Source organism: Neomonachus schauinslandi, chromosome 5 (genome assembly GCF_002201575.2).
Source record: "Neomonachus schauinslandi chromosome 5, ASM220157v2, whole genome shotgun sequence".
In the NCBI taxonomy this organism is placed as follows: Eukaryota; Metazoa; Chordata; class Mammalia; order Carnivora; family Phocidae; genus Neomonachus; species Neomonachus schauinslandi.
Genome location: NC_058407.1, coordinates 155,097,651 through 155,113,294, shown reverse-complemented (window position 1 = coordinate 155,113,294; position 15,644 = coordinate 155,097,651). Strand labels below are relative to the sequence as shown.

General features: G+C 47.7%; 1 protein-coding gene across 2 annotated transcripts; it reads left to right on the top strand.

Annotated features, from left to right (window-relative positions):
- The first annotated feature begins 1,724 nt into the window (after positions 1 to 1,724).
- On the top strand, positions 1,725 to 11,136 carry NDUFAB1 (NADH:ubiquinone oxidoreductase subunit AB1). 2 transcript variants are annotated; one of them, XM_021686853.1, is made up of 5 exons: positions 1,725 to 1,911; positions 7,684 to 7,800; positions 9,080 to 9,167; positions 10,101 to 10,197; positions 10,977 to 11,136. In XM_021686853.1, exons 1-4 carry the CDS (start codon positions 1,744 to 1,746, stop codon positions 10,190 to 10,192), a joined length of 465 nt encoding a protein of 154 aa, XP_021542528.1. In that variant the 5' UTR covers positions 1,725 to 1,743; the 3' UTR covers positions 10,193 to 10,197; positions 10,977 to 11,136. The 2 variants fall into 2 exon arrangements, with proteins under 2 accessions (XP_021542528.1, XP_044771024.1); XM_044915089.1 differs by lacking the exon at positions 10,977 to 11,136 and having other exon boundaries at positions 1,733 to 1,911; positions 10,101 to 10,966.
- Positions 11,137 to 15,644: the final 4,508 nt, after the last annotated feature.

The window sequence follows — 15,644 nt, the reverse complement described above, 5'->3', positions numbered from 1 at the left end:
GGAGTGCAACAATTCTGAAACTTGGGTTTTTAAAGTCAAGCGTGGGTCAAAGACCCTGGGGAACAAAGAATGTCATTTAAATAAGAGGGGATTTATTATTTTTGACCAAAAGAATTCAATGTAACAGAAATACAGATCGGTTGTGGGAAGAGAGGGTTCCAGTTTGGGACTTAGTAGTCGATCAGGCTCTTTCTGCGTGCTCTCTCTGCTGTTAATGCTGCATGGTCACATCACATGTCTGTCCCATGGGTCTGGCCTGGAGTGTGACCAGGAAGGAGCAAGCAGAGGCTGGTGTATCACTGGTGGCTTAAGCAGAATGAATGGGCCCTGATCCTCAGATTCCAATCAGATCTTTTGGTGCTGATTTTCTGCAGAAATAGAAGGCTGCCACCCAAAATGGAGCTGGGCCATTTATTTACTGACCATTCCCAAAGAGGGGATACAATTATGCTTCCAATTGTTTAATAAGCAGGAAAGTGATGGTGATGGAATCAGGATGCTAGAGAAGCCTGGTGTCAACTGTTTGCACTGCCATGGACACTGGTGGGCATCACCAGCAGCAGGGTGATTCCTGAGGCTCTGTATTCCCTCCCCCAGATTGATGAAAATCTCAGCTCAGATATCACCTCCTAAAAGAGGACTTCGGGGACACCCTATCTAAAATAACACACCTGCTGTACTCCCTCACTATCCGCCTCCCTACTTTACTGTTCTTCATTGTACTTATCACTACTTCCCTGATTTTTTGTCTTAGGGGAGGTGTTTATTTGTTTATTTTCTATCTTCCCACTAGAATGTAAACTCTATGAGAATAGACCGCCTGGCTTGCCCACTGCTGTAGCAACTGGCACATAACAACTAGCACATAACAGATACTCAATTTCTTAATGAATGTGTAAACAGAAATAATTTTACAACAGTAGGAGGGTACTATGCAGTCTATTTTATTTTTATTTACTTATTTTTTAAAGTTTATGTTTTTTTAGTAATCATTACTCCCACCATGGGGCTTGAACTCATTACCCGGAGATCCGAGAGTCGCAGGGTCTTCTGACTGAGCCAGCCAGGCGACCCTTACATAATTTTAATACCTATGGAATAATAGCGGCGTCAAAACTTCTTTTTTTTAAAAAAAAATTTTATTTATTTGAGAGAGAGCGCGCGCGAGAGCATGAGAGGGGGAAGAGGGTCAGAGGGAGAAGCAGATTCCCTGCTGAGCAGAGAGCCCGATGCGGGACTCGATCCCGGGACTCCGGGATCATGGCCTGAGCCAAAGTCAGTCGCTTAACCAACTGAGCCATTCGGGTGCCCGTGGCGTCAAAACTTCTAAACAAATGTATGTCCGAACATTCAGGGGCGCCTGGGTGGCTCAGTCATTAGGCGTCTGCCTTTGGCTCAGGTCATCCCCCTGCTTGTGTTCCCTCTCTCGCTGTGTCTCTCTGTGTCAAATAAATTTTTTTAAAAAAAGAACGTTCAGAGAATAAATCAAAGCAAGTTCCTTTTTGTGCCAATGATTAGTATTTAGGGAAAGACCAGAGGAACGAGGTTCCGACGCTAGCAGCCTTTTGCCTCTCGCCCTGGATGGCTGGACCGCGCGCCCGGAGGGAGCAGTGCCGCCAGGAGCCGCTAGGGGCCGCTACCGCCAGCAGCATCCGGCTGCGCCGCTCTGTGCGTCCCCTGCGCCCCTCGGAGAGGAAACTGGGCCGGAGGGCGCGGCGCAGTGCATCCTGGGTCGGCGTAGCCATGGCGTCTCGTGTCCTTTCCGCCTGTGTCCGCCGACTGCCCGCGGCCTTCGCGCCGCTGCCACGGCTTCCCACGTTGGCCGCGGCCCGGCCGCTCAGCATCACCCTGTACCCCGTGGGGGCCCGGACGAGGCCGGGGGCTCCGCAGCCAGCCTCGGTGCTCGCGCAGGTGACTCGCGGTGACTTTGCTGGGGCTTGGCAGGGGTCAGGGATCGGGGTAGGGGGGAGGGGCCAGGCAGCGGGGCCACGCCAGCCGCGGCTGGGGTGACCGGTAGACATCTGGCTCTCCGCCCATCCCACTCCCTCACGGTGCTTGGTTGACCCCTACTGGGAGCCCAGATGACCTAGTGCTAACGAGCCGGGGCGCACACCTTCCAGTCAAACACCCCTGGGTTCGAATGCTGGCTGCCACTTTCCGAAACTTTGGGCCAGTCTCGTGACCTCAGTACTGTCGGTCTGAACGGCAAAGTTGGGGTACTAGGCTCTACTTCGTGGAGGTGCAACAAGGTTTTGAGAGCACCTAGTTGGGGTGCTTGGTAAACTCTCCGTTAGTCGTGGTGATAATGACAAATGTTGTGATAGCTTTCTAGGGGAAAACTGATGACAGAGTACAAAAGAGAAGCCACACTGGCCTACAACCTTCTCCAGACCAGTCTGCGTCCAGGATTTCTCCCTAGTCCCTTCTGCCTGTTTACAGGCCTCCTGGAAGTAAAGATAGGAAGAAAGTAGTATCTAGCCTTTCTGTCCGAGGAAACCTTTGTGAGGCAGAAATTTTGGTTTGGGCAGTGATTTTCAACCCTAGTTGCACATTCAAATCACCTGAGCAGCTTAAAAGAGGGGGAAAAATCCCTTGCCCAACCCCCTTTTGATTTACTTCTCTGAGTGAGGCCCTGGCATGGGTTTTCATTTAAGTTCCCCAGATGACTAAAGGGTTTGGCCAAGATCAAGAACTACTGCCTTAATGTAGAATAGACTCTCAAGGCCAAGTTGAGGAACCCCCCCCCCCAAACCTGTGAACTTAATAGTGGTTTCAGTATTTCGGTATTGACTACATTTAGAATAAAACATAAGGATGCCCAGGTCAAATTAGTCATTGTCTCTAGAGCTGGGGTGTCTGGGTGTCTGTTTTTAGAACTCACCAAGTGATTATTTTGTGTGGCTAGGGTTGAGATTTACTGACAATGCAATGGATTAATTCATAGGGCACTAGCCCCATTGCCTGAATCAAAAGGTTAACAGTGTCACCCTGAAGTTAAAGGGCATTATATAGAGTTGCCAAGTGTTTTTTTCCTGAGGCTGATTTCCACATTAAGCTAAAATGCAAAGTGATTGTCCTTATTCATAGAGCACTGATTCTCAGACTTGATTGTTATAGATCCCTTGGGTTAAAATACAGATTCTGGGAAGGGGCCCAAGAGGCTTCATTTCCAGTGGGCTCCCAGACCTTATTCTAGGTGAAGGGTTTAGAGATACATATAAAAGAAAGACACTAGTTAATATCTCATTGGATGCTGCAGCCTCATGTTAAACGTGCCAGCTCATTCCCTGCTGCTGTGTTCCCGAGGCCGTTCTACACTGTCTTGGTTCGTTCTTTCCCTCTACCTCTCTGCTCCTGCCCTTTGGCACTTTGTCTAATCCTTAAATGTTGGTAAGTTCCAAAGATCTCTTACCACACTCTGTTTCTTGTCTGTGTCTTCACTCTCTTGGTTTCTGCTATTGCCTGTTTCCCAGTTACCCCAAACTTCCACCTCCAGCCCTTGCTCATTTCATTGGGACTATTGCTCACTCCACCCATTCTGTTCCATTAGATTTTTTCTCCTCCGATCCATCCACTTTGCTGACTCCAGGGCAACTAGTTCTTCATTTATATTCCAACTCTTTACCCTCCCAAAAGGAGCTAAAGCAGTTCTCCTGAATATAAAAATACGAGACAGTATAAAACAGAAGGTAAGAAAAACAAGGGTAGTGGCCTAGAATGTAACCTGGAAGTCTTGTACTTGACCCAGGCAGGCCCCATATCTGAACTGTCTCAAAGCCAGAGCACAAAGAAGACTTCCGAAGAGTGCTGTGGGGCACGGCACCCAGATGAAGGCAAAACGCTTGTGCAGGGAGTGCTCAGCTGTTTTGTCTTTTTCAGGTGTCTGCAGCCCTGGGCCCTGCCTCTTGAGCCTCAGAGCCTGTGTCCCACCTTAACCTTCAGTCTCCAGCAACATGAAGTCATTTCTTCCCACACAGACCCACTACACTCCCATGCCTCATTTTCTTGGCCTGGCCTTCCCTCCTTGGATGTCCTTGTCCTTCCAGGGCTAACTCCAAGTTTGGTATCTCTTTCTTCCTTGCCTGTCAAGGACTGAATGACAGCTCTTGTTCAGGAAGCAGCCTACAAATACGTCTGTCGTAGCTCTTGCCACATTTTTTTTTTTTTAAGATTTTATTTATTTATTTGAGAGAGACATGAGCGGGGGGAGGGGCAAAGGGAGATGGAGAAGCAGACTCCCTGCTGAGCAGGGAGCCGGCCACGAGGCTCGATTGCAGGACCCTGGGATCATGGCCCGAGGCAAAGGCAGACGCTTAACCCACTGAGCCACCCAGGCACCTCTCTTGCCACATTTTTATTACAACTTAAATAATCTATTTGGCTCGATCTTTTCCATTAGACCATAAGCTTCTCTGAGGGTAGCGGTCATGTTTTATTTATCTTTGTAGTTCCAACCCACAGCACAGTGCTCGGTACAGGAGGTAGAGCTCATAGGCTGCTGAGACAGTCCTGTGTATGAAGACAAGACATAGCCACATGTGAGGACAGGTGTGTGCACAGCACAGAGGAGGGACCTAACCAGCGCCCCCGGTGAGCACGGTCTCAAAGGGCAGGGTGTGACAGCATGTGCAGAGGCCAGGAGAGCCCGGCACTCTTAAGGTTGACCCTCAGGGTGCCTGTGGAATGGAGAGACCCGAGTTGAGATAAAGACGTAGGCATGTTGTGAAGGGTGCTGAGGAATGTGGATGTTCTGTTTAGGTTGCAGGGAGTGAACATGCAACAAGGTTGGTTGAATAAGTGAGATCTTTCCTCCCAATCAGCCAGGCTGGGTGGCCCAGTAAACATGGATGGTGAGACAGTGGGAAGAGTGGGGGTAGGCTCTCAGGTGTCTGGCCAGAGCGCCAGGTGGCCAACAAGGAATAGAGGTCTACAAGCAGGCGTTTTGGAAGACAGGTATGGAATTTATTTCCAAACTGACACCGAGATGTCGGCTACCAGAGTGGAGCCGTCCAGGGGCAGCTGGTAGAGCTGGCCTTTAAAGCTGCCTCCTGGGGGCGCTTGGGTGGCTCAGTTGGTTAAGCTTCGGCTCAGGTCATGATCCCGGGGCCCTGGGATCAAGCTCCGCATAAAGCCCCGCTCTCTCTCGCTCAATCGCTCTCAAATAAAATCTTAAAAAAAAAAAGAAAAAAAGCTGCCTCCTGAGCTTTAAACTGAGGTTCCTCAGTTTCCCTTAGTCAGAGATGTACCTGAGTGGATACAGATGCGTTTCGATGGAGGAACCAGGCTGTTGGTTTCTACTAGTCTAGTGGGTAGTCATTCTTCTGCACACAGTGCCTTCTCTGATGGCTGTGGGAAGTGACTTGTGTCACATAGAATTGTTAAGTGTAGATCTTGGGGAAAAACACCACCAGAAACATTGTTGACTGTCGGGGACACTGCTGAGCTGCTTGCCTGTTTTCCGTGCCTCCTCTTTTTTTTTTTTTAAACAGCTGAGATCCAGCAGGAAGGAGGCAGTAAGGTCCTCCCCAGAGGCCACGCTGGGAGGCCTGGGGCGGGATACCTTTCTCTGTCTCCTGTTTCCTGTCTGTAAAATGGGACTGATGTCAGAACTAAAGGAGGTGATGGTTTGTAAAGTGCCCAGTGCCGCGCCATAGTCTGACTGATGATAAGAAGTGTGTAAGGAGACCAGGAGGAGAGGCTTGAGAGGGAAGGAGTGGGATCAAGTACCTTGGGGCCACACTACCGCCAGAGTCTCAGAGCCCGATCCTCCTAGACAGCCCTCAGCAGCACTCACTGTGGATGTGCCTGGCCGTGTTCGGAGTCCTTCACATTCCCTCAGTGACGCCTCACAGCGGTGCTGTGAGCTTTGTCCTGTTGCTTATCCCCATTTTACAAATACGGAAACTGTGACACTGGAGGGTTAAGTAACTTGCCCGAGGCCACACAGCTAGTAAGAGAGCTAGTGCCAGGGCACAGATGTAGGCGGTCTTATTCCAGAGTCGGAGCTGTCACCCACTAGACCTGCCTGCCCCGTGCTGAGCCCACTGCAGCCCCCCACTTCGGACTGGCCTGTGCTCTCCACGTGGAGACCCCTTTAATTTCTCCACGTGGTGCCCACTGGCCCAAGTTTGGGCACCTGCTGGTGTGGCTGGGGATGGTGCTGGCCCCTAGTGGGCCACTTGGGTAGTTGTGTCCCGTGTGCCATCCCCAGCCTCATCCTTCCTCGTGGACTCTGCAGCGAAGGTCCTGTTTTCTCTTTCTCCTCAGCAGTAATCCCCCCTCATACCACTTCTTGATGTGCACACAGACAAAGCCTCTGTTAGATCCTTCCCACTCAAACTTCTTTCCTGTCATCACCACTTAACTCATTGTTCCTCCCTCTGTCTCTTTGCCTTCTGCTGTTTCATTTTACTTGTGGCTTGGAGACTTCTAGTGATTGTGGATAAGTAGGCCTGGAGATGTTCCCGTAGCGGAGGTCTCCTTAACCCATGCTGCAGTCGGAAATGAAAGGACGCTATACACATAGAGACAGAAAAGAACCAGTGCTCTTCAACTCCGAAAGCACTTAGAAATCCTTTAGAATATCCATAAAGCTCTTCATCTAATCTCTCTATAGCTTGCTGATTAAACCTGATTTCAGTACCTGATTTTTTTTTTTGAAGATAAATATTTCTTAAACAGGTGTATACAGATTTCGTTCATTAGGCAGTGTTTTTTATTATGATTTTCATAGACCTTTGTCAGTCTCAAGGGACCATGCAAACCCACTTTCTAAGGGGAAATGCTGTAAGAACTCCAAATTAACTTACTTAAGAACTCCAGACTTAACATCACCTTTAGAAGGTAAACAAACCAGTTCAGATTAGGGACTTCTGCAGTGAGCAGAACTGTCAGACAGCTGTTTTGTTTCCTCTTGTTCTGTATTGTACCTTCCATGGCATTAAGCCTGCTGAGCTCTAAGTTGGAGTTCCTTCCATATTTGGTGAAAGAATCCAGCCAACACCCTAATACCTAGTTGATTATCAAGTAGGCTAGTATCACAGACATTTGAGATATTACTCCCATCATGGCAAAACTCAGAAAGGCTCATGGTTTGGCTGGTGGCAATAAGACAAGCCTCCCCCGAAGGGAAACAGATTGGACTATGAGGTCTGTCGGGCTCCCTCGTGTGGGGGTTGGTAGCTGGCTCATTTGTCCTGGCTGAGGTCAGTGGCCATATTGGACCTTCCTGTGTGTGCTCCTCCGGGGAGCTGCCTCTTTGTTCACCATGACAACTCTTCCCGGGTGTGCCATCTTGACTCAGGTGTGCCGATTAAAGGTGACAGTGGCTAGGCGCTGCAGCAGGTGCCACAAGAAGACACTCATCTGCAGACCCTACACGATTTTAGCGGCACCCTGTCTCCCAGAGCCAGACTAGTGGCCAGAGCTGGAGTGCTGAATGCAGGAGCCGGGGTGGGGGGAGGGGGGAGGTCCTGGCTCTGAGGGGATGGGAGGCCCATTTTTTATGCTGCTGGACTGCCAGGGCTTCTGAAAATAACCCAGTGTTGTGACTCTGGGTGGCCTAATGGCTACAGTTAGAATCAGAGGAGGTGGTTCTCGGGAAGCACTAAAAGCTCTGAAAAGTGTCTGTAAGCGAGTGTGCATTCGTCTTCGGTTCAACAAGTCTCCCTGCCCTTGTTCTAGGTTCCAGGGACACAGTTGTGCCGCCAGTACAGTGACGCACCCCCTCTGACGTTAGAGGGGATCAGGGACCGTGTTCTTTATGTCTTGAAACTTTATGACAAGATTGACCCAGAGAAGGTAATCGATGTGGCTTAATGTTTTTTCTTTAAATGAGTATTTAATCAGTACAGAATTCAGAGGGTCCAAAAGGATATTGAGTAAAAAGTCTCCCTCCCAGCCACCTGGTTCCCCTTCTTGGAGGCAGCCAGTGGAATCAGCTTCTCGCGTTATCTTTCCAGAGATACTCAATACATATGCAAGAAAGTGTATTCACATATGTACGTATATTTTATGTACTATGTGACCTTTATCTCCTACCCTTTTATTTATTTTTGAAGATTTATTTGAGAGAGAGTGCGTGTGCACAAGCGGGGTGTGGGAATGGGCAGAGGAAGAGGGAGAAGCCGACTCCCTGCTGAGCAGGGAGGACCCTGGGATCATGACCTGAGCCTAAGGCAGATGCTTAACTGACTGAGCCACTGAGGCGCCCCACTCTCCTTTTTAAAAACACACAAGTGGTAGAATACTGCAAACACTGTTCTGCACCTTGCTTTTTTAACTTAACCACTGGCATTTTTCTCATAGAGGTGCATAAACAAATTCCTTCTGTAATAATTGAATCTGCTCTGTAGGTAGGACAGTGGGGTTTTTATTATTGAGGTCTAATTGACATATAACACTAGTTTTAGGTGTACAACATAATGATATTTGTATAATATTGTGAACTGGGAAAAAAAGGGGGGTGCACCTGCGTGTCTCAGTCGGTTAAGTGTCCGATTCTTGATTTCAGCTCAGGTCATGATCTCAGGGTTATGAGATCGAGCCCCGTGTCCGGCTCTGTGCTAGGCATGGAGCCTGTATAAGATTCTCTCCCCCACCCCCCCCAAAAACTGTGAATTGATCACGGTAAGTCTGGTTAACATCCGTCACCACACATCATTATAGAAACTTTTCTCTTATGATGAAGATTTTTAAGATTACTGTCCTAGCAGCTTCCAAATATGCAGTGTAGCGTTAGTATGGTTACCACGTTGTACATTCTGTCCCCAGGATAGTTTTCCCAAGCAGTGATCAAAGATCTTAATAAAATATATAAAGTGAAATCCATCATTAGCTTTGTGTATATTGTTAATCCTTTCAAAAGAAGCTTGAATAAGTTAACATATAAAGCACACTAAGTATATGCTGGCACAGGTTAAACATGAAATGCTGGTTATCACTCTTCTTATTTAAAATATGGCCTCTTTATATTAAGCATCTTCTATGTAATGATTAAGTGACATTGTACCTCTCTGTTATCTTGAGAAGCAAAAACTGTCACGGACTGAGTTTTGTGTCTGGCGTTCCTTTCTTGCAGCTCTCGGTAAATTCCCACTTTATGAAAGACCTGGGCTTAGACAGTTTGGACCAAGTGGAAATTATCATGGCCATGGAGGACGAATTTGGTAATGGGCTAAGTCTGGGTCTGCACAGTGTGATTCATGATTTAGGTGGAAGAAATGCTAGGGGTCACAACTGGAATTTGAATCAAATACAGAAATAGAAACAGCACCCCCCCCCCATGTGCTTTCTGTCAGATGAAGTCAATACTAGGGATGGTGCACTCACTTAGAACACACTTGGCGTGGGGCCAGCGGAGGGCCCAGTGTGGTGCCGAGGGCTGAGTGACCAGAAGCAGCCTGGGGGAGGATGGGATTTGGATGCTCTACGTGGGGCTCCAAGGTGAAGGCAGAATCTTACCTGTGGAGAAGCTGAGCACACCTGAGCACCCTGAATGGCCATGCCCAGAGAAGTAACTAGGTGTGCCCGGGACACACACACACACACGTACACACACACGCACAGACCTGGTTTTCTGCCATGCCTCCCATGCACACTCCCAGGTTATGCTTGTTTCTCAGACACTTGTGCACAGGAGACCTTTTAAGGGTCCATGGCTCAGTTTTTGGGTAAGTTGCCTGAATGAAAGCCAAGGGGCTTCTGTGCTATCCTACAGAGCAGAACATAGTTAAAATTCCTCACAGATTATGCTCACTAGAGGGATGGTATCAGTTAGGGGTAGGATGGGAACATGTTCATGAAAATGTCCTGGAATTAGATGATGGTGATGGTTGCACAACTTGTGAATACACTAAAAACCACTGAATTTTATACTTTAAATGGGTGAATTTTCTATCCTATGAATTACAGCTTTTAAAAAAAGAACCAGCTGTTATACCAGTATAACTTGTCTAGAACATAACTGGCCCATAACTTAAATGGGATTCAGGGTTGCTGGAAAATTTTGGTGTACGTGTTGGGTGGTAAGAAGTTTGAGATGTGTTTAATTTTAAAGGATTTGTTTTTCTACACTCATGCATTGTACATTTTACTTTTAGGGTTTGAAATTCCTGATACAGATGCGGAGAAGTTAATGTGTCCACAAGAAATTGTAGATTACATTGCAGATAAGAAGGATGTATATGAATAAATCAGGTAAATAATTTAACTTACAGAATGATGTCCTCCCATAGAATTAACCTCTCTGTAGTTCTTCAATAAAGTAAGACTCAGGAAGAAATGGAAACATTGGGAAATGCTTGACAGATTTTCACTGGTTATAAGACATAGGTCCTCTGGTTATCTGCCACTCAGAGGGGCTGGCCTTAGTGATCATCTTTATCCTTGAGACGGGCCGTGAACAATTCATTCTTGGACAGGACTTCCTTGATTGTCCTCCTCATAAAAGCAGTCTTGTACAAAACACTGAGCAGGGTAACCCAGAAGCGGAGACCTCTGCCGCCCTCGGTTTCACACCTGAAGTCAGCCCAGCCTGCTATCCTGGAAGCTGAGATGGCCTCTTAATCAGGCAGGAGAGGCCTCCTGGTTAAGAGGCTGGACTCTGGAGTCAGACAGCAGACTTTATACTCCACTCTGTCCGGATCTGTAAGTCTGGTGATCTTGGGCAGGCCGCCTAGCCTCTGTGCCTGTTTCCTCAGATGTAAAATGGGGATAATGACAGGGCCTCCCTGAGGCTTTCCTGAAGGTAAAATTCAGTGTATGCAAATTACTTAACAGCACATGGTAAAGAATCCTGTATGTAGACATTAGCTGCTGTTTTTCAGGCTCTAGTATGATCAAGTGGTTGATTTTTTTTTTTTTTAATAAACATTGTATTAAATGTCTGTAACTTTGATTACCCTGGATTGAGCACCTCAAGTCATTGAAAGTCAGTGCACCAAAAAGAAACACTGAACTAACTTTGTCTTTGCCAGACCCCCTTTTTTCACTGAGAGAGGAGTCGGAAGATGCTGGCGAGTGTCTGGAAGTGAGAACGCGTTTTGGTATTATTGCTGCCTTTGACAGAGTAATTCTGTTTAGACTTGTATTTAAACTGTCTGTTTTTTCCTTTGAAAATAAATCTATAAAGCCAACATTGTTCTCAGTCTTCAGTTTTTCAGTGCCTGTAAAGTGCTTGTTTATGTTGACTTTACTTAATATTTTATTTTTTTAAGTAGGCTCCTGCTGGGTGCGAAGCCCAGTGCAGGACTTGAACTCATGATCCTGAAATCAAGACCTGAGCCAAGATCAAGAGTCAGATGCTTGGGGCGCCTGAGTGGCTCAGTCGTTAAGCGTCTGCCTTCGGCTCAGGTCATTAACCCAGGGTCTTGGGATCGAGCCCCGCGTCGGGCTCCCTGCTCCGCGGGAAGCCTGCTTCTCTCTCTCTCCCTCTCCCACTCCCCCTGCATGTGTTCCCTCTCTTGTTGTCTCTGTCAAATAAATAAATAAAATCTTTAAAAAAAAAAAAAGAGTCAGATGCTTAACTGACTGAGCCACCCAGGCACCCCGAGTCTTAACTTTGCTTAGTATTTTTAAAGATTTGTCTGGTTAGTCATTGGTATTTATGCATATAAAAAATGACTTGTCTAGCAGTGTATCTGAAATAAGTTCCTCTCCCATTGCCTTCAGTGTGAGGAATGAGTATTAGTGAAAAAAGGACTTTTTGCCTGAAAAATGTTTTTTATCTTAAGTTTAGCAGATGTATTAGCTGACACCAGCATATATGACTGATTTTTCCTCCCTGTCCTATGGATCTTTCCAAATTAATAGAATTTAATACTTTTGGAGGATAGAAAGCTCTCTTTGCTCCTGGAAGGTCACCTACATCGGTAAGTAGCAGCGCTGCTGCTTTTATTCTTAGCACCGTGTGAGGTCGTGTGTGAGGGCTGAAGCAGGCAGTTACCTGCTCCCGATGAGACTTCATTCGAGATAGTTGCTCTACTTTTACCGAAACTTCTGGTCTGTAGGAGGGAGGGAGTCCAGGGCTTATGGTACATAGGAAGTAGTGACACAGAAGCGCAGGGACTGTGAGGGGCCCTCAGCTGGCAGAGACTCTCGGGGCTGCGGGGGGAGGCGGTGGAAGGGCTTGACTGCTCCCGCCGGGCCTGGGGTCCGTCCTGGGGCCACCCAACGCTGCCAGTTCCTGCTGTGTCACTCCAGGCACAGGAGACAGACATGCCTCCTTTTCCAGCAACAGGAAGCACCTTATATAGATGTTTTAATACTTTACGAGTTCCTGGAAGATGCCAGATTGGCGCGTAAGGAGCACCCTTACTCTCGGACAGCAGCATCTAATCCGCAAATAGCCTGAGTGCCTCCTGGGCGCTGGAGAGCTGCGAGGGGACAAAACAGGCCTTGGCTCCTTACATGGGGATGGACCACAGTTTAATATCTGCGGTCAACTGGTCTTCTGGTTCTACAACCCCTTGGCAGCTGCACATTTTGCCAAAAAATGCCCCCGTGGTGGTTTCCGCTGAAGGTCCCACAGCTCTGGGGTGCTCGCGCTGAACTGACCACTTGGCTGCCGTCTTAACCACACACCTGCAGAGGGACCCGTTCACATCCTGCAGCTGTGGGAAGTCTCAAAGGAGCCAGAGTTAGGGAAAAAGTCACTGAGTACGCACAGATAATTGGCTGGTGATGCTACTTTAGGACCTGGATGTTAAGCAACTGCAAAGATCTTTCTACTCTAAGAACTTGCTGGAAAAATCTTTGACAGACTCGTGTGCCACCACAGGTAGGCCGTGAACTGGCCCAATGTAGCATTCCAAAGGGTGTGTGAATTACAACAGAATAAATGAGATTGTGTGCATTTTTTATTTTTTGGTATGATTTTATTTGAGAGCGAGCACAAGTGGGGGGAGAGGGAGAAGCAGACTCTGCACTGAGCGCAGGACCCAACACAGGGCTCGATCCCAGGACCCTGGGATCATGACCTGAGCCGAAGGCAGACGCTAAACTGACTGAGCCACCCAGGTGCTCCTGTGCGTTTGGTTTAATGGCCTCCTACAAATGCCTTTGAGGATCTGTGGTAGGCCGTTTCCTTGGTGCCACGGTGGCTATGAGGCCAGTCATGACCGGCTTCCTGTCCCGTCTCCAGTTTTGCCACATCACTCTTGGCTCTTCTGTGTCCCCTCAACAGCAAGCGCACTCATTCACTCTGTGAAACCATTCCACGCCCACCATGGACCGGGCACACCACCAGGCAGGGCCTGAGCACACGTCTCCGCTGAGAGCTCACCGTGTGTAAGGGAGACTTAAAATCCGGGTGATGCATCCTACTCAGCTTCAGCAGGAATGCAACAAGCACCGCTGCTCCCGATCTGATGGGCCGAGACGGACGTCACCTCCAGGTTTGGCTGGAATCATTTAACCTGAATCTGATCATGAGGAAATGAATCCAGAAGGTGGGACTTTAAAAACATCTGTGCCATGGGGAAAAAAGGACAGGGCAACTATTCTAAATTAAAAGGGACCAGAGATATGTCAACTTCATGGTATGTGAAAGGACTGGCGGAAAAGAATGTTTTGAGAACTGGACTGTATATAGGTGATAAAAGTTGGATTTCTCAGGTCTAATAACAGCATTATGGAGCAGACCTTATTCTCAGGATAGAGACACCCTGACATTTTGGAGTAAAGCATCAAGATGTCTCCAGCTAACTTAACTTTCAGATGGTTCAGCAAAAGAAAAAAGTGAAAACAGCACAATGTTAACAGCTGGCAGCCAGGTGACAGGCATGTGCGTGCATATGTCTCTTCAGTGAACTGTTCCGTTTGGTTTGAAAGCTGTCAGACTAAAAAGGGATAAGCTTCATGGTACATGTGACAAAGAGTATACTGATGGCATATAGGTGGGTAGCCAACCATATGAGATTTTACACAGTGACATGGAAAGATGAGTGTTTTAAATAAAAACATTATAAATAGCATGATCCCATTTCTATAAAACACACACCAAATGTTAGTAATGAATGCCATGATATGGTAGAAATACACTGGCTTAGTTTTGTTAATCAGTACTCTTAAATAACGGGGCACCTGGGTGGCTCAGTTGGTTAAGCAGCTGACCTTTGATTTTGGCTCAGGTCATGATCTCAGGGTCCTGGGGTCAAGCCCCAGGTGGGGTTCTATGCTCAGCAGGGAGTATGCTTGACATTCTCTCTCTTCTCCCTCTGCCCTTCCCCACTGAACTCTCTAAAATAAATCTTCAAAAAAAATTATACAGGGGCACCTGGGTGGCTCAGTCTTTAAGCGTCTGCCTTCGGCTCAGGTCATGATCCCGAAGTCCTGGGATCGAGCCCCACATCGGGCTCCCTGCTTGGCGGGAAGCCTGCTTCTCCCTCTCCTGCTCCCCCTTGCTTGTGCGCACACGGTCTTGGTGCGTGCTCTAATAAAATCTTAAAAAATTTTTTTAATTAAAAAAAATAAAAGTACGTGAAAACTGAGCAGAGGCGCTGATGTGTGGGAGAGCCACCAGCAGGCAGTGAGGCCTGAGCAGAGTTCCTAAGGTTCTGTAGGAGCTAGCCAGGCAGGCAGGAGAGCAGCGTACACCAAGACAGGAGGTGGGTCGTCAGTTCGCTCAGTCTGGGCACTGCTACAGCATGAACTCATGGGCAGAGTCGCCTGTGACTCCCTACTGTGGATGGGATCAGGTCACAAAGGAGGGCTTCAGTTTGATTAAAGAACATGTCAGCAGCAGGTGCTGACAGGATCTTCTGCAGGGGAGACAGTCAGATATACTTGGCCTCAGATGCTGGTAGCTATGCAAAGAGTGGGCTGAGGGCATGGAAAAGCCCATGAGAAAAACGTGGATTTTGGGGTTGGGATGACAAGGGATGGACTGGAAAGATATTCTGGGAATAAAAATGGCAGCACTTGGTCAGATGAAAAAGGCAGCGAGCCTAGGATCTCCCGTGTATGGCTTGGGTGCTGCCCGAGCTGCTGTCTGAAATAGGGAATGGAGGAGGATCAGATTGAAGGGCGAGAGAATTTCAGGGGGACTGTGCTGGATTTGTTTGCGGGATACCCAAGCAAGTGACGGATAACCAGCAAGAGCTCAAGAAAAACTCTGGACTGGAGCCACGGGGCTGGAGTCTGAATGTTTGCCAGGCGCTTCCCCGGGGCTGGTTCCCTCCAGCTGCGAAGTCCCCATTGAGTTAAGCTCTCAGCCTTAAGGACTTGAAGTGAGAATGACTGACCCTCAGTTCCTGGGATGGATCCTTACATGTATGAATTTTACCTCCTTCAAGGATGGATCAGAGCTGACAACTGAGAGGATTACCTACCACTTAAAATTTTTTTAGCAAGTACATGTATTACTGTTTTCATTTTTAACATGGTAGCCAATTAATAAACAAATGTGAGGGTTCAAAGTTTAAAAATAGGACTTACAAACACAAGTTAGTGCCCTTAACACACCTATAGCTAAACCAGGGAAAGAAGAAATCTACAAAAGAAAAAGCCGAGTTCTCTCCTTGGTTCTCAACCATAAGGTGCTATTAGCTACAGGCGAAACCGAAACCGGGTTCTGAATGGTGGCCTCTGGCAGGCACACAACCTGGCTCAGCCACGTGGCTTCTCTGTGCCCGTCTCCTTTAATA